General features: G+C 34.6%; 1 protein-coding gene across 3 annotated transcripts in view; it reads right to left on the bottom strand.

The window, feature by feature from the left end:
* LOC106163905 (alsin) overlaps positions 1 to 25,053 on the bottom strand; it is a 35,458-nt gene that overhangs the window by 3,973 nt on the left and 6,432 nt on the right. For 2 of the 3 annotated variants that reach the window (XM_024077524.2, XM_087005234.1), the window contains exons 3-31: positions 24,589 to 24,630; positions 22,616 to 24,319; positions 21,302 to 21,383; positions 20,894 to 21,065; positions 20,415 to 20,530; positions 20,071 to 20,128; positions 16,685 to 16,853; positions 16,157 to 16,239; positions 15,710 to 15,882; positions 15,249 to 15,423; positions 14,742 to 14,882; positions 13,720 to 13,773; positions 12,519 to 12,647; positions 12,158 to 12,228; positions 11,889 to 11,955; positions 11,511 to 11,728; positions 11,249 to 11,314; positions 10,912 to 11,007; positions 9,459 to 9,625; positions 9,175 to 9,284; positions 8,771 to 8,848; positions 8,268 to 8,416; positions 7,878 to 8,042; positions 6,557 to 6,659; positions 1,833 to 1,990; positions 1,468 to 1,563; positions 953 to 1,129; positions 536 to 581; positions 48 to 109 (exon numbers count right to left, since the gene is read on the bottom strand). In XM_024077524.2, the coding sequence (XP_023933292.2) occupies positions 48 to 109; positions 536 to 581; positions 953 to 1,129; positions 1,468 to 1,563; positions 1,833 to 1,990; positions 6,557 to 6,659; positions 7,878 to 8,042; positions 8,268 to 8,416; positions 8,771 to 8,848; positions 9,175 to 9,284; positions 9,459 to 9,625; positions 10,912 to 11,007; positions 11,249 to 11,314; positions 11,511 to 11,728; positions 11,889 to 11,955; positions 12,158 to 12,228; positions 12,519 to 12,647; positions 13,720 to 13,773; positions 14,742 to 14,882; positions 15,249 to 15,423; positions 15,710 to 15,882; positions 16,157 to 16,239; positions 16,685 to 16,853; positions 20,071 to 20,128; positions 20,415 to 20,530; positions 20,894 to 21,065; positions 21,302 to 21,383; positions 22,616 to 24,319; positions 24,589 to 24,630 (4,927 nt within the window). The remainder of the gene's footprint in view (positions 1 to 47; positions 110 to 535; positions 582 to 952; positions 1,130 to 1,467; positions 1,564 to 1,832; positions 1,991 to 6,556; positions 6,660 to 7,877; positions 8,043 to 8,267; positions 8,417 to 8,770; positions 8,849 to 9,174; positions 9,285 to 9,458; positions 9,626 to 10,911; positions 11,008 to 11,248; positions 11,315 to 11,510; positions 11,729 to 11,888; positions 11,956 to 12,157; positions 12,229 to 12,518; positions 12,648 to 13,719; positions 13,774 to 14,741; positions 14,883 to 15,248; positions 15,424 to 15,709; positions 15,883 to 16,156; positions 16,240 to 16,684; positions 16,854 to 20,070; positions 20,129 to 20,414; positions 20,531 to 20,893; positions 21,066 to 21,301; positions 21,384 to 22,615; positions 24,320 to 24,588; positions 24,631 to 25,053) is intronic. The other variant, XM_087005235.1, reaches the window with a different exon arrangement.

The following is a 25,053-nucleotide window of genomic DNA, read 5'->3' as shown; positions in this document are numbered from 1 at the left end:
AAGTGTTGCCTTTAAACTGTTTGCCTTTAAATTTGGTTTGTGCTCACCTTATTTGTTGAAGTGTCTCCACAGCTTCAGAGTAACATTTATCTTTTATGGACTGTAATTTCTGTAAAATATAACAAACAACTTATTATAATATTCTAAAAAAAATGATCTAAAGTTTTTGTGTCTCCCAGTAAACCCCAGTTTACCACAAACCTTCATAGTCCCATTCACACCAAGAAAGAAGGCAACAAGCATATTGGTTGTTCGAGATTTGGCCGAATAATGCTTTTATTATATAACCCTACTAACTTAATCATTTTAACAATGTAACAGTGTTGCCTGTATTAAATGTTATGGCCATGGGGATAAAAATATATATCAAATATTCAACAAGAATTCAACAAGACTCATCATCCTAAATATTATGTTGCAATGGGTCAACAAAAGTTATTATTTACAAACAACTCAGCACAAAAAGTTTAATTGGTGCAAGAAAAAAAGTATTGACATTATAACAGGTATAAACTGTTGAAAGACAAATATGTACCTGTCTTTTCTCTAACAGCAAGGATTCATCAATCAGCCAGAACTTTCTGTAAAATTAGAAAATGACATGTATTTGACAGAATAAAAAAATATTGGTTGCAGAGGTGAACAATTAATTCACAATCATTTGATGTTTGACTATAGAATAATAATTCTATAACTATAAAATCAGGATTGAAAAACTGTAAGCAAATTTTCTGCCAAGCTTATCAAATTAATAGGTACACTCTCATAATTCCCTATGAAGATCAATCCATTTGCCATACATTGTTTTATATAATGTTATATCACAAGTGTATTTAGTTGAGGCACATTTTTACATATTTTTAGTATTGCTTATACATACATACATACATATTTGCTTTTTTGCTATCAGATTAATATAATTATCCTTTCCACTTTTCCATCCTATACTCACTGGTCTACTCCCAGATATGCCAGTAGAGCCACATCTCCTTGCTTGTTGAACCTCTGCAGTCTGTCCCAGTACTTCTCGTCCTCCTTCTCATTGTGGAGGGCGTACAGAGTGAAGAGAGGAGGATAGATCTTTGGCAGAAGCAAGGGGTGAAGAAGACTGCTGGGTGTTATCACCTCACTGGTGTTCAGAATGAGAAGAAATCAATATCATTATTATATCATATATGGCATGGATGGATTTTGATCAAAAGTCACTGGCATGTTTAAAAAAAATGGTTGGGCTGACCAGAAAAAGTAATTTGATGGGTACTTGTTTTAACACAAGCAGGGTAAGGACAGATTACTGTTGATTTACTAGAATTTATATTCAAACTGTGTGACTACAATTTATTCATAAGATGTTTTTTTCTTTCTTTTTCTTTTTGCATTTGAAGCAAAATTGTTTCAAATTCTATATTTCTTTTGTAACAACAATGTTGGTTCTGCTAGGACAGTGTTGCCTACAGACTGCCTCACCCTTTGTCATCTTCCTCCTCACTAACAGGACTGGGACAGTCAGTATGGTGAATATACATAGGTCTCGATGAAGATGGTAGATCAGGAAACAGCATTCTGGAAATAATAAAATTTTAGATGAGAAACACAACTTTTGAGGAAGAGACCTTCACAATGAAGTATTTCAATAGAGGAAACTGATTTTATTCTCGTGTGGCCACCTCCAGTACACAATTTTTAAGAAATGTTTTAAGACCTAGGCTACTTTATCAAAATTTAACTGCAATCTGCATCACTTAAAATGGAACTGCAATCTGCATCACTTAAATACCGAAATTGAAAGCATGCTGTTATTTTGCTTTCAACGATAACTTAATACCACAAACCTTATGATGTTGTAGGTTCTTTTCACAAAGGAGTTCACCTCATCCCTGGCATGGTGCAGCAGCCTGGAATGTGCTCCCACCCCTACATATGTGGCACGGAACACGTCCACCAGACCCTCCATCAGCTTGCCCAGGGGATGGAAGCATACTTCAAATGCCTTGGAAAGACAAAAAAAAGAATATCAGCAAATGTAAAAGCCGCATATTAACATACCTTTGAGGATTTTTTATTTCAAGTATATTTTATACACGAATGAAGCATATGTGCCTGATCCAACAATAGATTTTGTCACTAGTATTTGTCTGCAGAAACTTTTTAAGTAATTCACTTCATTTACTAATCTATAATTATGAGGTTCATTTCATTATGTGTATATTATATGCATATACCATACTTAAATTTATATTCTATCATATCATCTTACATTTTACCTAATGATACCTGCAAAGCTATGTTAATTGACTTACAGACTTAAAACAGGTGAAGATACTATCATCGGGTTAACATAAGGACAACTTTTAATAAATTATAAGCAAGCGCTTTGAAAATAACCAAACAATGGCAATCATTGTTTTTTAATCACGTCCTCTTTCAGTGCTTTTCCTTTTGTTTCCATTTAATAAAATACTATATAAATTACATTTTTAAACTTCTTGATACATTATTTCTAGTCGTCGTCTATAAGCTGCATATGTATGTTGCTTACTGCTATATAAAGAAGCAAACCCATTTTTTTTTAACATTATCACTTGGACTGTTTTTGTATGTGAACAGTTAGGTTTTACCTACAGCCAAGCACATTTACTCAGCAGCATAAACATATTAGAAATTTAAAACAAGGCAGCAAAGCTGTCAAATGTACAGACAAAAAACAGAAAATAAAGATGCAAAATAGGTCATTTTGCCAATTTTGATGCAATAATAAATAATGCTTATAATAGCACTGTTAGTCAACACTGAATTTTAATCATGCACAACAGGTAACATGGTCAATAACAGGAGCTGACCCAGAGATATTTTCTGACAGTATTCCAAAGTATCTTTGTTGATCCATCCTCTATTTTGATGATCTTCCAAAAGAAAAAAAATAAATATCAGTCAATATAAACTTAAAAATCTGAACGTCTTCCGGAAGCTGACCCAGAAGATGGTCTCAATCCATCCCTTCAATAAGATTACAGTATCAGGACCATGAGAGACCAAAGTCACATGATGAAAGTCTCAATATTTGAAAAATGATGACAGTGCATAAAATAATATTACATAATGTTTGAAAACATAAATAACATACAACTGCTTATGTGGAAATACAGAAAATGTGCAGAGCTTCAGGCGGTTAAATATCACAAATGCAAGTGTTTGAGAAAAAAGTTATTAAGGAAAATAAACAAAACTAGAAAAGCACTCCGAGAGTGCAGACCTCTGCCCAGGCAGCAATTGTTGATTATATATATATATATATATATATATATATATATATATATATATATATATATATATATAAATTACCTGCATAATTTACCTCCATAATTATCACTGCTTCCTTATTATTAATCTAGCAGAGAGCTTAACCTTTGGGAGTTTACAGGGAGATATCAACAAGTGTGCTTTATGTAATCTCATTTAATGGCCTATTAATAATCAATTAGGCAAATTACTTTATAACTCAGAGCTTAGCTAAGTGATACCCAAGGAAAATTTACAGACTGACCCTCTCAAAGACCCTTCAGGCCCATAAGTCACATCTTAAGAAAAGCACAAAACAATAATGCACAAAATAGGAGACTACCAATTCTGATGAAATGATACATTATGTTTAACTGCAAAGTCAACATCATATTTTAATTATGCACAGCAGGTAACACCGACCAAAGTAAAAGCATAAGGCTTCAGGCCCATCAGAGCTCAAGTTTATACTTAGAAAGTGCCAGAATAAAAAAATGAAAATTTCACACAAAATTGCATAAATTCAATAATAAACGATAACCCAATTGACCTAGCTTTCTAATTTTAACTGCATGCCAATCCTAAAAATCATTCTCATAAGTTAAAAATAATAATAAGTAACACAGTTTTCTTTTCATAATGTTTGCAGTAGCAGTGCAAAAAGATTATTGTAAATTTTGATGTAACATTGCATAATAAATTATAGAATAATTATCACCAATTTTTGATTATTGACTACAAATAGCATGGACATGTAGAAAATTTGATTACCATTCGGCTTCATGTCCATGGGAGCTCCAAGTCCCACAATGAATATGCCAAAAAGTTAATGAATATTTCACTCAAATGTATAACTTCCAGAAAATGAAGCCAATTAGACTGCTTTTCCAACTCAGGCTGCATTTTAGTACAGTGTTTCTTTTTTTAAGGTTTGACAGTCATAAGTAACACGGTTTTCCCATCATGGTCATCATGGCAGCAACACCAAAAATTGTGTTTTCTTCTATTTTGAAGCAACATTACATAATGCTTAACAGCATATATGACCATCAATTTTTATTTAATAGAATATTAGTAACATGGACTTTCAGAAAACATGACAAGCAAAGGTCTTCAGAATCATGGAACTTCAAAGTCACACCTTGAAAATGCCAATAAGTGAAAAATTAAATTTTCACAAAAAACTGTTTAACTGCCAGAAAAAATTACCAAACAGACTGCATTGCCTACTGAAGCTGTATTTTAGCCCTATGTTTCTTGCCTGTAAGTTTGAAAACAGTAAGTGACATGGTTTTTCTTAAATGGTCATCATGGGAGCAGTGCCCAAAATAGGGGTTTCTTCAAATTTTGATGCAATATTACATAATGTTTAACAGCATAATGACCATCAATTTTTAATAATAAAATATTAGTATCATGGATATTCAGAAAATGTGATTAGCAAAGGTCTGCAGGCTCATGAAACTTCAAAGTCACATCTTAAAAATGCCAAAATGTAAACATGACAGCACTGTTCTGAAATGGGTTTATTTCCATTTTTAACATTTTTTTAACATAAAACGAAATAAACAGTTTGTTGCCATTTTTATATGACCAACTAAGAAAATTGATGAGATGGGAAAAATATCAATAGAACAGTGTTTAATGTCCAATTTCCTCCATTCTGAGATTCTGAACATAGTGGATGATTGAATCTGACAAACTGCAATGATGAGTTTATTACCGTTTTTGACACTTTATTTCACAATACACGATAACAAGTTTACCATCATTTTTACACAATCAATTAACAATGTTGTAAAGATGCAGGAAATATCAAACAAACACTTTTACGTATCTTATTAGTTAAATAATGAGACTGTTCACATGCCTAATAATTGAATCTGAGGAAATGTGAAAAAACAGCATAACTTCTAAAATAATGGCCAGATTATGCTGATTTTCCAACTCAACCTGCATTTTAGTAAGATTGACCACTCCTGTAAGTATAATGACAATTGGCCTATCTGTTTTTCTTATATAGTGTTATCAGTGTTGCATATATGTTGAAAAAAGTGAAAAAATAGCATAACTCCCCTAAAAATGGCTTGATCATGCTGATTTTCGAACTTGATCTGCGGATTATGAATCTTCATCAGTTTTGTAAGTTTGAAGCCAAAAAATAAAGCGGTTTTCCACTTATCGTGTTATCGGTGCTGCATATATGCTGAAAAAAGTAAAAAAAAACAGCATAACTTCCCTACAAGTCACCCGATCATGCTGATTTTCGAACTTGACCTGCGTATTATAAATATTTATCAGTTCTGTAAGTTTCAAGCCAAAAGCCAAAACGGTTTTCCAGTTATCGTGTTATCGGTGCTGTATATATGCTGAAAAAAGAGAAAAAATAGCCTAAATTCACTAAAAAATGAGCCATTCATGCCGATTTTCGAACTTGACCTGCGTATTATGAATATTTATCAGTTCTGTAAGTTTCAAGCCAAAAAGTAAAATGGTTTTCCACTTATCATGTTATCGGTGCTGCATTTATGCTGAAAAAAGAGAAAAAATAGCCTAAATTCACTAAAAATGACCCAATCACGCTGATTTTCGAACTTGACCTGCGTATTATGAATATTCATCAGTTCTGTAAGTTTCAAGCCAAAAAGTAAAACAGTTTTCCACTTATCGTGTTATCGGTGCTTCATTTATGCTGAAAAAAGTGAAAAAACAGCATAAATTCCCTATAAGTGACCCGATCATGCTGATTTTCGAACTTGACCTGCGTATTATGAATATTCATTAGTTCTGTAAGTTTCAAGCCAAAAGAAAAAACAGTTTTCCACTTATCGTGTTATCGGTAAAAGTGCACGACGGCGACGACGGCGACGACGGCGACGACGGCGACGACAGACGCAGATGATGGCTATATGTACAGACACATCTGTGTCTGTACATAAAAAAAGAAAGAAAGGTTCAATTTTTACTTTAAACAATATAAAAACAATGTGACATACAAAAATATTGCAATATGATTCTATGTAGTATATCCCTGCTGGTAGCTTCATAGTTATCATACTACTTAATTATTGACAAAGTCTGTTTTTTACTTTGTTTATTTGCTTGTTTTATTGTTTTTTAGCAAAATATCTAAATTGTCCAAATAGGACATAACCTGAAAAATTGAAGAAAAAGATACATGACACAAATTAGTATTGGCCCATGCAGGTCACCTTAGGTGCTTTCCGATATATATAACGTGACACACTTGCATGAATATTTGTTGTTTCACACATACCTTACGCAGATATTCCTGAATTTGCTTATAATAGTCAATAGTCATTGTTCCTCTGTTGTAGGGAGGAATCTTTTCTAGGTCATCTGAACTACCACTTCTGTATCTGAAAGATTCTTCAAGACATCAAAAATGTGCACACTGTCAAACCAAAACAAATCATACATTATGCAAAAGTTAGACCTTATACAGAATATTTGCAGTGCTTCATGCATGGTATTGTCTTTTGTATCCATGACAAATATACAGCCTCATAGGTCAAAACCAAGCAATGAGATAACTTTGTGTCATTAATTAACTGAGCCATTAACATCTAGGGATGATAAGCATATAAGCAATGAAGTAAGATATATCCACTGCATGATACAAACCAGTTTACAGTAATGAGTCACTGGCAGATAAAATGATGCTGGTTCGACATGAATAATTTCACTGAATTTACCAGGTTTCACTTATGCAATGGTTATTGTTAGTTTCTATTAGATCCTTTAGTGCAAGCAAGTTAAAAAGACAAGGGCTGTTATTGTGTTTCTGTTAATTCTGTTATGTAATAGTGCTGAAGACCTAAACAGCAATTAGATAATATCAAGGAATGCAACTGTGAATAATTGACCTTCAGATGTTGTACATGTCATTGGTAGGTAAGAGCTTCTGCCCCTTTGCAATTTCAAAAGGCTTAAGAATTGTGAAACAGTTTATTTTCAAATTTTCATGCATTTCTAGAATTTATTTTGCATTCAAAAATATTTTATACCTAATATTGAAAATGATTCAGATGATAGCACTATAATTCACAAAAAATTCAGGTAATTCTAACATTATTTTGATGTATTGCGCCCATGACAAAGCAAAAATAAATAAATAAATATAAGTTGTAATCATTTAATAAATCATCCTTATATTCATTACAATAAGGTGCAATACCCATAATAACATTCAGAGGAGGAAAATCAATGTTTTCATTTAATGAATAAATATGGAAACAAAAAGGTGTGTAGCCTTCATAAAAGATGCAAGATTATAATCAGAATTGGTTGAAACATGTACACATATGCTTTATAACAAAAGCCAAAGACTGGGGATATTAAAGTTACAGCAAATTTCTGGCTTGAGGTCAAATAGCTTTGAAAGGCCTTATATGATTGATGAAAGCTTTATTACTGCTACTGCACTGGTTCTGCTGTTATTGACTTTGCTTGCCCTTTAACATAGAATCCAACCTTCATGACTCTTGATCCTTGACTAAAACTGCCACAGCCATTTCTATTCTAGAACTGCTGAAATATAGCGAATACCACCTGGCATGATTTCACTAGTCATTTACCTGGCTTTGTCCTTCTTCACTGTCCTCTTGCCTGCACTGACCATGACTGCCACTGCCTCCCAGGCCTTGGTTGCTGGGGCAGTGGGACCACCAAGCAGAGATTCACATAAACTGAAGATCTGTTTCCACTTCTGGTCTGCGGGGACGCTGTGCTTGCCAAATGACCTGAGAGAGGACCAGAAATTATGATTATTTTGCTTCTTTTAAGATGTGACCAACAGTAACTTGTAATAGAAAAGTTGGAAATGGGCTTTAGAACTAACAAATTTTGAGGCACCAGTTCACATATACACAGTGATCAAGAACAATTATCTTAAAAAATCTTAAGACAGATCCCAATACACCATCTCTTTTTTTTAATTATTTGCTACAAAAATATCTGTTACTTACTCAGGGTTTGATACACTGGGTTGTTGCTGAACACTTCTTCTTTCCGGATTAATGGCTTTGTAGAAATTTCCACTTATTTTTACTCCATCAGTGAAAGCACCATTAAAACTACCCACAAACTTGTCTGAATTTGGAAGGGTCATGGTGCCCTGAATAATGAAAATCAAATATATTTAGGTCTCATTCCCCAACAGAAATTATTGAAATGTGTATTGCAAATATAGATATCATTTACAGTTGTTACATTTTACAACTAATTTTTTTTGCTCTGCATTAAAACTTTTTTGTATTAACAGAAAAAAGAAATACCATACCAACAAACAGAGAAAAAATAAGATATTTATGTGAAAAGTCGATATAAAATAACAATTATGATTCTCTTCAAGAAAAAAGTAACAAAAGTAGAAATTTTATTAAAACATACAGGATAAAATACTCCTGTGTTTGTCATTAATATCTTTATGAATCTTGTACTACTCTGGATGGAGATATAAAATGCTTACCTTCCCATACAATAAAGAAGATCCATAGAATTCACCCTCATACCAGATGTTGTCTTCAGTTATCATAAGGCCTACACCCTGTTGACAGACATGAAGTCCATTTATTCATATCTTCTATTAAGACAAATACAATCAGTTTATGCCACTCAATTTCAAAATTCATTCCAGCTGTAGCAATAGTCATCATTCTACCTACTTGATTTTCATAATTCTGAGGCAATTTTTCAATTTGGCAAAAAAGACATACCTTATGCTGTTTTTGATAAGCATGCAAAGTAACATGCTATCAAGAGGGTTAATCTGCCAATCTACCACCTTACAAAACAAGGTTAAAAAAGTACTACACCAAACAATGTATGCACACAATGTATTTAAGATATAAAGACTTACAAAAATGCACTTACTGATAACCTATTTTGTATCCAGTTGCCTTCATAATAAAGTCCATCTAAAGTAACAAGTACTCCACTGCCACTACAGAGATCATCATGCCACATGCCCATGTACTTCTCTCCTGAAATAAAAATCACAGCAATAGTTAATATACTTCTTTCTTGAAATAAAAGTCACAGCAATAATTATTGTACTTGTCAAATACCCGCTTTTCTTACCATACATATCAATAAATATTACATCCAGAAAAATAACACCAAATATCAGGTACAGAAACCAACAGTCAGTCCTTTACCTTTGACAATGTCATCAAAAACCCCATAACCGCATCTTTTATCTGCCGCCCACTCTCCTATGTACACACTGGCAGTGCTGGCGGTCAGTTTCCCTGTCTTCAGAACACCATGTCCATGTCTCTGTCCATCTTTGAAATACCCTTCATACACATCCTCACTGGCATATCTGGCAAGAAAAAGACATTGACGTGATATCTTGTGAACTATTCATTATGGTGAATTAGGGAAAGATGTTGATGTTCATGAGATGAGGGGGACAGGGGAAGTAGGGTTTCTTTTCTTAGGAAAAAAACAATATAATATAAGATTTGTGATTTTGAAAAATTTGATAAGTTTCTTTTATAACAAAACATAACATATGGATAAAAAAAGGCTTATTAGTACTTTAAAGTTTTTGTCATGAATAATCTGAACAATAGAGGCTTTTCCACGGTCACGTGACTTCCGCTACATTATCCGTGGGAACGCGAGATTTTTCGGGATTTGAAGTTTCAGGGGGAAAGTGTGGAGTGTACACGACGGACGCCATATCGAGGAGTGCTCATTTCAATCTGAATTTTCAAAGTTTCGTAACATGTTAACACCTGATTTTTTTCGAAAACACATTCATGGGAGCAGTTGGAATAGAAATTTAGCAGAAGTACCTGATGACTTTTCAATGAAAGAACTAAAAACGTACCTAATCGACAGCAAAGATAGGACATTCGGTACTTTTGCAGTATACCCCCCCACCCTGTAACTTCCTGAAACCTTCATTTTTCAAACATTTTTTACAGTGTCTTTTGCACCTATGTCAAAGCTGTTGAAATAAAATGTTTTTGTAATTACCTGTGGTCTTTTTATTAGTTTTAATCACGTTTAATCCACCCCATTGAAATACAGTGTGAAAATTTACAATGTAACCGCAGCTTGCTGCGTTTTCGTTGGCTAACTCTACCTTATTTTATGTGAACATAGGATTGATACATTGTATACTTAGATTTCCTCTGTGAAATTATTATGAGCTACTTGTTCACATAAAATTACCTTAGAGTTAGCCAACAAAAATGCGGCAAGTTATTGACTGCGGGTGTAAATTGAAGATTCTAACTTTGTATTTCAATGGGCTGGATTAAACGTGATTAACACTAATAAATTAAGTCCACAGGTAATTACAAAAGCATTTTATTTCAACAGCTTTGACATAGATAAACAATAAAATGTAAAAAACTGTTTGAAAAGTGAAAGTTACAGAAAGTTACAGGGTGGGGGGGGGTATACTACAAAAGTACCGAAGGCCCCTTCTACTCTTTCCCCCTGGGAAACAGTCCCGCACAAAATGGCGGGAACTGCGCATGCTCACGATTTCGTGGAAAAGACTCTATTGAAAATGTTATCTTCAGTACCAACTGAACATGATTAACAATATGCCTTAGTACAGAGTGGTTTGAACAAAAAGTAGAGTTTTAATACTTTATAGATCCCAGTCCATTCAGTTTGCCCTCCTTCCAATTCCCATCTTGCAGTTCTCTTCTCTTATCATCTTTGGGAATGCTCAACACACCATGACTGAAGAGGAATACAAGCAATATCATACAGTGGAACCAAGTAACAACAACAGATGGGCAAGTGCTGTGTATTTAAATATATGAAAAATAACAGGTGTTTATCACCTTAAAGGCATCTTCTTGACAAGTTTATTGAACTGTCAGAACTCAACCACTCTCTCTCTCTCCCTGTGCTCAAGTGTAAAGTTAGTGGATGTCAGCATCAACACATCTTTTTGACAATTCAAAGTGTACACTCTTACCCATGCTGCACTCCATTCTTTAATTTCCCAACATATTTTTGTCCATTTGACCATGTTATCTCACCCCTAAAAATCAATTCATACAATTAACAGCTGGCTTACAAATCAAATACAAATCGCAACACAACTTATAAATCAAAAAGACATTTACTGTAACTAGTTTTTTTATATCAACAAATTATGTAACCAAACAAAACTAAACTTTATAAAAAGTATATCTATACAGTCAATCTATCATGTATGTTAAAATAAAGCTACATACTGTCCATGCATCTTTCCTGCGTGCCACATCCCAATGTACTTGGCATCTTTGAGGTGTCCAGGTTTGTAAAAGACATGAGTGGCATATCTTGAGAGTGGGAGAGTGCTACGAGCAGAAACAGTGGACTTTCTCTGTAATGTCTGACTGAATGTTGACCCCGATTTCCGGTCTGAGAGTACAGCTTCTATTGCTTGGTGAAATGCTTGCTGCCATTCAGTCTATAAGTAAATTCAAAAACATCTCTTTAGATGCAGATTTTTTGCCCCAGTTTTTTTTCTGCTCACGAAGATATAAACTGCATGCATGGTATTTAGTGTTTAAGAGTTCTGGGACTTATTAAGTGGCATAAATGACAATAAATTCTAAAAAGATTCCTACCTTTTCTTGTGCTGATGGTGCATATACCGTAAGACTTTCTTCTGGCATTATCAAAGTGAATGCATTCCTTCAAGAGGAAAAAGAAAAATAGTTAAAGTAAGAGTACTAATCAATTCTCTCTTCATGCTTCACCAAGAGAAGAATATTAATCAAATTAAGTTAATCATAAATTTCTAGTATCAAACTGTATATAAACATTCAATTTATACAGAATGTTCCTGCTGTTTGATATTGAACAATTAATTTACCAAATAATATTTCCTACTTACTTTATGGTATCTGAATCACAAACTGCTTCTAGCCAGATTGTCGCAAGAGGAAATGCTTGGTGACTGGAATACTATAATAGACATCAAAGGGTTTCAATAAGAAGTTACAGTTCTAGTTTGCATGTCTGACCATATGCAAAGCAAAATTAAACCAAATATTTGAGTTTAAGCAATATAACTTTCATCTGAAACAACTACATAAAATATAATAATAAAATTTCATTAAAGTGATATACAGTATTACTCCCCATTTGTGATCTTAATGCATCTAAGTAAAAACAAATATACCTGCTCACACACATATACTTTACATAAAAATCATTCAAACATGGCCTCTGATAAACATACTGCACCTATTTACCTGAGCGAATACAAGGGCATCATTGAAGAGCAACAACCAATTGAGGGAAAATCGACTGGCATTGGCAACATGGAGAGGATGGGCGCGGCTTTCCCTCAGCAGTCTTCTGCCAGGCTGTTTCAAGGCATCCTATAATCATAAATGGTAGAATTATATTATTCCATACTTTTACCTCCAAGAAACATAAATATCTCACTTTCATTTTTTATTACCAGAATAAGAACTAAGTGAATTCCTGTAATTTTAAGAACTGAAATGAAAAAGATATCCCTCAAAATGCTGTAAAAGCTGCTGTGCATGTTAACAACAGCATTTCGTAAAGACTTGTCACTAGGATAGGAATAACTTAAATCACAGGTCATAATCTGGTCTTTTATTACATGTAACTTTTGTCCTTTAAATACTTAAATGCTGTCCTTTTCTTTTCTTTTCTGCTGATAACATTAACAGACATTTCAAAACTCATTAACTAGTAAACTTTATGTCAATGAGATAAAACCATTTATAACAAATTTTAAACAATCATGTTAGTGTAAAACCAAACCGTACCCCATCAACATATCCTCTCTTAAGTCCCAATACTACTGGACTGGTATAGCTTTATTGTAATTATAACTTTTTATTAATGTACAACACTTTCCTTTTTGGTATGAAGGGAAGATAAATCCTTTTTTCTTTCCATGCAAACATAATTTATTAAACATGAAAAAAAGCTCTTTTAAAGCTAGGCCATAAAAAGGAAGGTTATTTTCACATTAACATATGCTTGTTTTAATGAGGGTGCTAGGACCAAGCCTGCCAGACAAATTATAAAGATGCAAATTACATCAAAGCCATGTGGTATAATTGACATCATCCATTGAAAAAAAAAAAGATTTTTAAAACAGTGCAAATATCACTGAGTTTTTAAATATTTTTCTATTATTGAGGCAACTAAGGTTGATATGAAAATCCCAAATTTTAAGTCAAAATAATCTTGCATGTTAAATGGTTCACCAAAATGGGAAACTGGTATGGGGGAAGTGGGTAAACATGCCATGTTAAGATATTATTAACAGTGTTTAGTGCCAATCACCTTGGATATTGGGGCAATAATAATAGAGATTTATAAACTATAATCTGGTTCTCTACTAAATGTTAAAGTGAACTACCTGGTTTGTTACACCTTTAGTAAATAAACAACTCAAGAACATCTTCTCACCACATTATGACCTCTTAAGTATGAAGATCCAAAGTCAACTTGTAGTTGTCTCATCTGGTACAGCAGAAGCATAAAGTACAGGGGAAAATGATGATTAAAAATAAGAATCAAATACTACAAAAGAGCGAAAAGGGTAAGATGACAAGTAATCGATATCATTTCAGACAGTAAAGGAGTGAATGGATTCCTCAGAGCCACCAACATGCATTAGAGATGTTGATGTGTAAGAAGCACATATGGACAGGGTGAAGTATCCACAACAGACCTAAAATACCAAAGCATGCCTAAGAGTTCAAATATCTACCTGTTAATAACCCTTTGTGGAGACAGGTAACATTCATGCTAAACAAACAACTAATACACTCAAATAAGCTGGTACAGTAGTGTGGTTTGTGTTCAACAATGAGACGGACAGTGTTTTTTCGGTGCAGATCATAATCAAAAATTATTAGTTGCATCTAATTTCTTCACTGTGGTACCTACTATCTCACTATGTAAAATAAACCACCTTTCCAGATAAATGACACAAGGCAGAAGTTAATAAACATACAGAATTATATATAAATAAGTGAGTAGCTGACATAAGACACATTTAATAAGTATGTCCACTGAGCAGTTTACCTTGGCAATTTTCTAAAACAAACAAAAGTTACCAATCATGCCTGTATCTAACATGTGGGAAAAAATTAAATGATCTACAACCAAAGAACTACATCAAGTATATGAGACAGGGGCCAAACAGCCACACTTTAAGCAGTACAATCAACCTGGATCTTAACCAATTCATAAATGAAATCACTATGGGAAAAACACACCACTTTGTTTTAATTTTATTAAATGCTTCTAATTGTACATGGAAGATACTTAGGGTATCTTAGAATATACAGCTATGCAGTAATTTCTAGATTTAAATTGAACTTTGATTCATCTTAGGAACTGCTAACTAACAGAACTTTAAAATGACTTCATAAAATATATAAATCAAACATGACAAGAGGCAGACTCTTTTTGGAGTAACTTACATTGAATTTAGGCATCTTAGAAGATATAAGATCCCAGAACTTCCTGGTATTGTCAGCAAGATTATGGTCTGCAATGGCCGCTTGTTTAAGCTGACCACAGCTGCTGCTTAGCTGGAAAAGGTGGTCACTCTCCATGCTGTGCTATAATGAAACATCATATATTACTCTCCTGTCCTCTGTTATAGCCATATATACTGATGTTGTGCTGCAATGCACAACATCTGTAACAAACTTTAAGGTAAATTTTCTTCTCTACAGTGCAATGACATCTACTTTGATAATGTCATAACCTGAAAACTGATTTATCAACAGAACACTATGAGACAAATGATACCAATGAATAGTTTTCCAGTAATATTTGCATGTGTTAAATCACACAAGTTTTTTTTTTTTTTTTTTTTTTTTTGTTCACAAAGTATAATCACAAGTATAATGAAATCAAACAGTATCATGACAAAATACTTTATATTCAATACAGTTCTTAGCTGTTTAGGGCCTGTTTCTTACATCAGGGTAGCAAAGTGCCAGGTTCTGAGCAAGGCGCTCATACTCCTTCAGTCTCCTTAGAGGAAGTTGCAGCAATTTCATCAAGGTCTTCACATCACTCAAGTTCTTCTCACAATTGATCTCTTCAAGGATATCTGTGACAACATCTCTGATGTTTTTCTCCTTGAAAACAGTGCTGCAAATATATTAAATAAAGGTCATCAAATTCTGGTAAGTCAAATCATTGTTGCTGTAGTTTATTTATTACATGCAAATATTTGTGAATTATGTGCTATAAGCAAATTAATAAGCATCCTAAAATACTGAGCTATCATAAATATATTTAATGAATAAGTGGGCTAAGTAAATAAAATAAACTGCCAGTTTATCAAGGTAAAAACCTGTCTCTATCCACTAAATGATCCCTGACATCCTTTCCAAAATCTCCCAATGCCATACCATTCCAAATGTCCAAGACTTACCTGACAACTTTACTACTCCAGTCAAATGCTCCAATGGCCACAGCATCCCCAAAGCTCTTGGAGTAATGCTGTAATGTGGACAAGAGCTGGTCCTGTTGTCTTAGCATGAACACCTCATTCACAGACAGGGACCCCTGCACAGCTCGGGTCAAACCCACACTATTCATGCCAATCTGAAAAAAAAAGTTGGGTTTTTAAACAAAGGCATCACTATACAATACAATAAGCATCTGTCAAACATCTATTATCTAACATCAACAATAACAATGAACATAGTGACTTACTTTTAGACCTAAATATAAAACAAGCAACTACCAATTAACAAAAAAAAAAGTTATAACTGATACTGCATCAAAGCAATAAAGTAACAATTTACTCCCAAGTCCTGATAAATACTAAAGGAAGTTACATGAAAAGTATAAATAAAAATATGTAAATTTAGTTTACCACACTAGACAGCCCAGTGAATGCATCAAAAAGTACTTTCATAGAAAGTTCAGATGAATGAATCTCTTCAGATGCAAAAGGCTCTGAAACAAAAAAGAAATGTTATAAATTCAAACAAACAAAGAATTCAAATTTGACTTTTCCACATGATAATGGTTTTGTTTTCACATTATTTATTTGCCTGAAGCATGGTTATGATTAAATCTAGAAAATGCCATATATGTCATAGGACATTATAATCAAAAGTATAGAAGTTCTTATAAAGGAAGCAACATAAAAATCTCACGACTTAAAACTTCTCATTAAAATATAAATAGTCATTCAAGTAATTTTGAACCCCACTGCAGAAAGAAAACTATTAATTCATTAAATATAGGTCCTTAAATTGCCTGACATAAGGATGTTACCTAACACGAGTATATGTTACTGATATGTGTATTTTACCTGACATGAATGCATGTTACCTGACATGAGTATATATGTGTTACCTGACATGAGTGTATGTTTCCAGACACAAGTGTATGTTACCTGACATTAGTATATGTTTCAGTACTCCAGAGGCTATAAGTGCCATATGATGAAAGAATGTCCTCTCAGTGCTGGCCAGCTCATGGAGGGCAGCCAGGTGATTAGATGTGTTTCTGTTGAAGACAGCAACACTAAGGCCACCTGCAGCTAAATGCCTCACCCAACCACACTGGAACAACAAAACATGATATACATTTACTTCTTGCAAAATGCACTGTTTGTATAATATCAGTATTCCCAGACAGCCTCAGTGATCTGGCCCACGTCTGGCCCAGATCTGGCAACGTCTGGCAATGTCTGGCAAAAGGTATGGCTTGCCACATGTGGGCCAGATGTGGCAATGTCTGGGCCAGATCTGGCCCAGACATTGCCACATCTGGCCCAGTCCACATTTGCTCATATGGCCAGATGTCGGCCCAGATCTGGCAATATCTGGCAAATGTATGGCATGCCAGATGTGGGCCAGATATGGGCCAGATCATATTCAAATGGGCCAGATTAGGGCCAGACATGGACCACATATGGCCCAGATTGTTTTTTTTTTATTATTTCACATTTGCTCATGTGGCCAGATCTGGCCCAGATCTGGCAATATCTGGCAAAGGTATGGCATGCCGGATGTGGGCCAGATTAGGGCCGGACATGGACCACATATGGCCCAGATTGTTTTTTTTTTTTTTTCTTTTTTTAATTATTTTTAATTATTCAATAAGATAACTATAAAAAAAGACATACAAGATTCAAGATTCAAGTATTTATTCTGTGCTAAAAGCCTAAACAAAATTATTACACATTATATAACCTTGCTGGCAACTAACATGCAACAAATTAAGGGCCACTCCTTGTCTTTTTGTACAAAACAATTTGTATGTTTGAAAAAAAAAAAAAAAAAAAAAAAACCACACTGCAAAAAGGCAAATATACAGACACTTAACAGGAGGAAATGTCACTTACATACATGTAAAGAAAACAGTTATAACAACAATTTTTTTTTCAACACAAAGCTGCTCATCGAATCTGAATTAACACAAATTACAAAAATTGTAATTAATTATGCATGTACATGGGGGGGGGGATTTGAGGGGGAAATATTTTTGCACACCTCAACCTAAATAATATTATACATTGTCATTTTTAAACTAATTCAAACATATCATTAATAATAATAATCACTAATGAATATAGTTTTGTAATGAATAAATCTTGAATAATGAATGAAAAAACATTCTTTTTTAGATGATGGAGAGTTATAACAAAATTATAAATAACCATGCAGTAACTGTTTCAATTCAACTTACATGCTGGCTACAGTACTGTACATACATGTAAATTCTGAAAAAAAAATATGTATACTCCAGCACAGATATAGATGTACAATTAAAAGAGAATTTCATGTGCACAAAAACAAACCCCAGTATCAATGCTTTTGAATTAAATCACATCACGAATCAAATCACTCAATGAATTGAACCAGTTTGCAATGCTTGCGCTTTTTTCAAATCCATAACACTAAGAAATGATACACCCGCCTCCTTGACAAGCTTATAATTATTAAAGGAATCAACAATGGAACAAGTAACTCTACCAAGTTAACAAAAGTTCATTCAAATGTCAAGTCCAAACACAACATCCCTTCCTTTCTTGGAGAGAAACGGTCCTTTCAAAACATGTTAATTGACAGTTCAGTCTTTAAAATGTCTTTTCAAACATTTGCAGAATAGCATATGAACTCCAACTTTTATTCCTTAAACCACACTGAAAATTCTCAAAACTAATCAACTCATATCAAATCCCATGTCCTTTCACTACTACTGGTCTCTTCCTTTGCTTGCCTTTACGTCATATTCAAATGTTCCCTTCACTTTTAAAGGTTTCTCAGACGTGTACATGAATAATACTGTTTGTTTTCTGGTCCTCCACAAGAGCCACATTTATTTTTCTTGGATTTCAGCATTCTCCATGTATTTTCATCAATGATATTACAATATGCACCTGAATCTGGTAATACACTGAGATTAACACCTCCTCTATTTCCTCCATGTCTTCTGTGCATTGGTTCCCACACCAAATATATATGCACTCCTGGATTTTCATGTTCAAAGCTGTCATTTACATGAATAATAGTTTCAGTTTTGCAGAGTTTTGCAAAGTGATCCAACGTTCCATGTTTTCTCAGTCAGGGAGTTTCTACTTCGTTTTTCATGTCTAAACTCGTAATGTTTAGACTGGCTTGGTTTGTCAAATGACTTCAGTTTCATCATACTCAGTTTCTGGTGTTCCAATTTCATTCAAAGCGTTAACTGTCTTATGTATATTCATGTTTCTAACCTGTGTTTGGGAGAGTCCTGAAAATATCTTGTAAGTTGTACACCTGTCCCTGCTGAATACAACATAAGCGCGCGTCTCCTTTGTCATGTATTTTTAATTTTCTATCTTTGTTCATTATTCATGCCGTTCGTTGGTTTTGAAAAGATCAATCTTTTTCCGTCAGCGAAAAGTTTAAACTGTCTAGCCATCGCGTCGAGCGTGACCCAATGTCTCCGGACTTCTGTACGGTTCGAATTCCGTAATTTCACATTTTTTCTCCATTTTTTTCAAAGAAACTTGACTCACAGTTTTGCACTAGTGTTTATCCTCGTCGCCAGTGTTGATGCCTTCGAAATAAATCGCACCACGAATCAAATCACTCAACGAAATTGTATCAGTTTGATACGCTTGTGCTTTTTTCATATCCATAACTCTAAGAAACGCTACATCCGGGTCCTTGACCGGCTTAGCATAAAAAGCGGAATCTTACAACAGCGGAACGAGTAGTCCAAAAAAGTTTTAGATCAGTGAATTCATTCAAATGTCAAGTCAAATTAAACAAATAGCACACTTATGAGGGGACTTTGAAGAAAAAAGAGAGAGATAAATTAAATCAAAATTTATCAAATGACGTCAGTTCAATGCATTCAGCTCACTGGTCAATAAAAAATAAATAAATAGAAAATAAAAATTGAAAATGAAAGTACCATATCTGGCCCAAGTCTGGGCAGCATCTGGCAAAATGTGGCGTAAATGCCAGACTTTGCCAGACTTGGCCCAGATCTGGCAAGTGTCTGGCAAAATGTGGCATAAATGCCAGACTTTGCCAGACTTGGCCCAGATCTGGCAAGTGTCTGGCAAAATCTGGCCCAGATATTGCCAGACATTGCCAGATCTGGGCCAGACGTGGGCCAGATTATTGAGGCTGTCTGGGTTGTTTTTGATATGGAAATCATCATTCTTTTTAATTCAAACTTATTTTCTTAACTAAACAGATCAATAGAAGCTGTGTCTAATTGCTGCAGAAGTTTTTAGAAAGTATCACAAAATGATTTAATTTTAATTTTAACTTGTCTAACCTTTCTTACAACATTGAGTTTGATAGGCTGTGCCACCATGGTGGAGCTCTCCTGGACACTTTCAGGTAAAAAGTACAAATTATTATACAGTCTGACTGAATAAGATGTAACTTGCTTAATGTATAATGTATACTGATGGAGGTATGAATTGGAAGTGAACATAGCAAGTTTATATCAAAACCTGACGATATACAATGGTCGCGTTTGAATGTTTACCACTGATAAATACTTTTAAAAATCTGGATGAAATTCAATGTCAATACGAGAATTTAAGAAAAGTTGGTTTCAATACATAATTCATTTTCAGGCATTTCTTGCAATCAGTGATTAAGAATGATATTTACTCTGGCCTCCTCCCACTGTAGTAAACCTCTGGTGGCCCTCCTCCTAAACAGTCAGCAAGAAATAAGGAATGCTCTCTGCCACTAGCACCATCCCACAAATGAACTTTGGACAAAACCTAAATTATTTGACAAAAAAAAAATTAATTAAAATAAAAATAAATAATAAGTAAATGCGTGGATCCAGTGGAAAGTGTCTATCCCATTTTCAAACTTTTCTCATTATATTGTGGTTGCCAAATTTGCAAAAAAGCAAAAGGTCTTACTTATATCAAAATGCTACATTTGACATATTTCAAAACTTCTAACTTAAATCGTGAAAAACTATGTTTATCAAATAAGTTATACTGTGTATCTTTACATTTACTTCATACACAGCAATATCTTTGTGTTAGTAGTACCAAAGTATTTTTTATCAAAATACCATACTGTGGCTACCATTTCTGATTTTACCCTTTCAACTCACGATAAAAAGCACAGACCTTGACTTTGCCTGGACTGTATTCATTTTCTGTCCTCCCCAGCTGACCATGAGAGTTGGACCCCCAGGAAAGCACCTGTCCTGTACTTAGCACTGCCAGGGTGTGATAGCTGCCGGCACTCACTTTCATCACTTTCTTGGTACTCAGGGATTTGATACAGCATGGCTGGTTTCTGAAACAGGAATATCATGATTGTTCTCTTTTCTAATAGTATTTTGCTAAATAATTGGTGCATACCATTTATACTGACTTTGATACATGCCAGACAAGTTATTTTAATACCATGCAGTCTACATATTGATCATTTGCCATTTAATTGTATGTAGTAGTTTAGTAGTATTAAAATACAAAATCTGTTCCCATCAATTTGTCTGGTTAAACCATTAACTGCACCATCATATAAAATACCTATTCAACATGTCTCCATGTCCCAGTTGTCCTTTCTTTCCCCTGCCCCAAGTCCACACCTCTGTCTCCAAATAGACTTCAGCTAGAATGAATTGTGAGAATATCAATATATGTCCACCAAAAGCACACCCAAAATGTTTTAAGCATGATTATTATATCACTTGTCCTATTGACAATTTTTAGTGGTAAAATTAACACCATTTTAACACCAAAACTAAGCCATATTTATAATTATTATAAACCATTCCACTGCATGTTCTATGCAGGAGATAATATTCAGTGATGAAACAAAATTAGACAAAGGTATAAAAGGTCTGTTATTGATCACAATATAAGACTAGTATTTCAACTAGCTATATATTGTATGTACTGCAGCAATGTTATTTTAGAATTAATTAAAGGTGTGGATCTAAAAAAAAAGGATCAAACTAGTATTTTAGTATCAAAAATGCTTTAGGCATAAGTCTTTCAACTGCCCAACCTAAATGTGTGGGAGGATGACTAAGACCAAAATTTTGAAGTCACCAACTCGGTGAGAGGCATTACAATCTGGTATTAAGGCCCATGGTGTTCAACGGTCAATTTAGAGATCAATTAATCATATCCCATTTTACATTATAGAAATGTTTTTCAAAAAAAATTCCTCAGACTAAAAACACATCATATCATTTAAAATTGATTAACTTTTGTTTTACTAACTATAAGCAACAGTATGTCCCTAAGAGTTCATTCATTGGTATAAAATATGCCATAATTTATAATTTCATATGTTAAAAAATTTAAGGCAAGCTATTACTGTCATTTTCATAGCTTCAGGATAACTATAACTAAAACAGATGGGTTGTGGGCTGTCTTGTACTTTAATCATCATATACAGAAAAATGACTTGTGCCTAGATGCAGGTATGTCATCTCTAGAAGGTAACCATTAGGATGACAAACGGGCAATAATATGTCTTGGACTATCAATTTCTTTCAGCTATATATATAATTTTATGCTTTACAATCCAATTAATCTTGCTTTTTATTTATAACTCCAGCTCAATGCCCATACACTTACACGTGCACACATGCATACATACACACACACTAGTATACATAATTTAAAACTGTTCAAGACTATTTTCTCCTTCATAAAAATGACACTCTTCAACATTTTCAGGTTTGTGAATTTTCACATCACTATAAGAAACCTAGATGAAATCCCAAGCTCATTTCCCATGACGCTTGTATTTGCTTCAGGTAAAGATTTTTTTCTTGAGGCCATGAGGTTATCCTTTACACATTTATGACTATACATTGGGAGAATACTCACTGTTTTGTCTCTTTCTTGCCTCCCATACTGGTTGTGAAAGCTTCTTCCATCTAGTAAATTCCTCTCCTGATTTCTTGAAGTCTAAGGATAAAGAGTGTCGCATTCCTCGTTGATTCTTATATTCGGCTGCAGTCCATGACTGTGACGTTCCAATAAAATCAGAAGCCCTGCGAACCAACTTTGCCCCTGACAAAGGAGAACCCTCATTACTAGTAGATGATCTACTGCTGGATCTATTGCTTTGATCTTCGAAGGAATTTTGCAAAGAATCTGTGCTTCCGCCGGCCTCAAAACTATCCTCTAACTCAATGTTAAAATGTGAAACAAAAGCAAAATTTGCAATTGTTGTGCTGACACTCTTTCTTTGGCTTTTTAAGGCATTTCCTTTCTCTGGAGAAGGTTCAACATCTTTTTTCAAAGGTGAATCAGCATCTGACAAACTTTGTTCTAATGATAATGTTCTTGATAAGTATTGCCTTGCACCATTGACATCACCTAAAAACGAACTTCGCGACCTATGGACCTCTCTCTCAGGGGTTTCACAGAAGACATCATCAGTCTCTTTATCCATCGCATGTGGAAATAATGATTGTTTAGGTATGCTAGAACCCGATGGTGAGAATTGCTCATCAATAAATGCACCACTTCTCCTTCGAACCATCTCTACATCTTGTTTTCCACTTTCAGACTCAGCAGTGGTATCAGGTATTGTTGGAGATGAACTATTTTTTTCTTGTTCCAGTGCAACACTTTGCGTAAATGCTTCAGTTTTTTCTGATGCACTTATCACCTTTGTACTTCCCTGATCCTCTTCTTGATGATTGTCAGCAGCACTATCCTGTGTAGTGGTTGTATTTTGTTTTTCCTGAGCCTTAGGTGAGGCATTTTCTTCATAGTTCTGTACTTCCCAAACTACTTTGGTGTCACATGTTGCTTCTTTATTGCTAGGAACAGTCTCGGTATAACTAACAGCAGTAGCAATTGCAGTTGAAGGACTAGTAGAGGGAGCCTTATCACCGTTTCTGAGAACCCAAACTGAGTCCATGAATTCGTTCTCAAGTCTTTTGGGAGGTTCGCTACCACTCTCAGAAACCCGGTCAGCTTTTTCTGAATCAAGTGCTAGACCCAAGGGGCACTTGTGATCATCACTTATAATACAAGTATCCCCTTCTTCTTTCATGCTATATATTTCTTTTTCACACATGGGGCATGTGGAGGGAGTAATGGGATGCACTACGGGTTTCACAAGTGGAGTCTCAGGGGCATTTGACACTATTTTTGTCTTCTTATCAGATGACTTCTTGATTAGAGCCACACTGTGTTCGGCACCAGCAGACACCTGAATCACAAATCTATCATGCAAAAAGTCGAGTCTTTGAGGAACCAGACATTCTTTCTCAGTGTTCAACCCCAGCTGACAGCCAGCGCCCCACACCCAGATTTCCCCACTATTTGATAGCGCCAAGGTATGTGTGTCTCCACATGCCACCTGAAGCATGCACACCTCACGGTTCTGGCCCTGGATCCCATGAACGCAGATCCCTCCTGGCTCTTTAATTTCAACTTTAGTTGGCAGAGGAACAGCTGTTGCTTGACCACTTCCACACTGCCCACTTTTGGAAGTTCCCCAACAAAACACATGCCCATCCCCAGTCACTGCACCAGAGTGGTTACTCCCACATGAAATATAGCAGACATCGTGTCCTGAAATGACAACAAGGAACATGTGGGAGGCTTATATGCAACTGGTAAAAGTACTAAAAAATCATTAGACAAATTACCATATATATTGAGGACTACGTCACTCTTAAATACTTCAATCAAACCATAAAAAAATCTAGAACAATTACACATACCACCTGCCAAAGGCAAAATATGTGCTAAGCAAAACATTATGCCTGAATACATTCAATGCATTCTAACAACTGTTAATTAAGCCAATATAGCACATCATAAAACACACCGACACATACCCTCAAATGTTTTGATCAGGGATGTCTCTTTGCATTCACCACCTGAAATTGCAAAATAGTTGATCATCAGCACACCCTAGATAGAATTACAGAAATGGTAACACCCAATTTCAATGGCAGACGAGACCTTAAGTGCCTGTAACAAATGCATTTATTTTACAGTACGAGGGCTTATAAATAATATTTCATCAGCCATTTCATTTCAAAGTCAAATGATGTAAGGTATCTATAGATAGCTCCTTATTCCCAATGCTGTTTAATTTCAAACCATATTTTAGCGCAATATATGAATGCATTGAGAACAGTGGACTAACAGATCCAAATATCAAATATTGTGACCCACTAAAAAGTTTAATACCTAATTCTCAATAAGACAATGAACACCCTGCGTGGATTACGCAATAAGCATTCAAGTAGGTCGACTGTATTTGATTCTTGGATCTGTTAGTCGGCTGTTCTGAATAC

Source organism: Lingula anatina, chromosome 2 (assembly GCF_051362555.1).
Source record: "Lingula anatina isolate TDL-2025a chromosome 2, LinAna3.0, whole genome shotgun sequence".
Taxonomy (NCBI): domain Eukaryota; kingdom Metazoa; phylum Brachiopoda; class Lingulata; order Lingulida; family Lingulidae; genus Lingula; species Lingula anatina.
The sequence above is the reverse complement of the archived record's forward strand: the minus strand, read 5'-3'. Positions and strand labels throughout refer to the sequence as shown.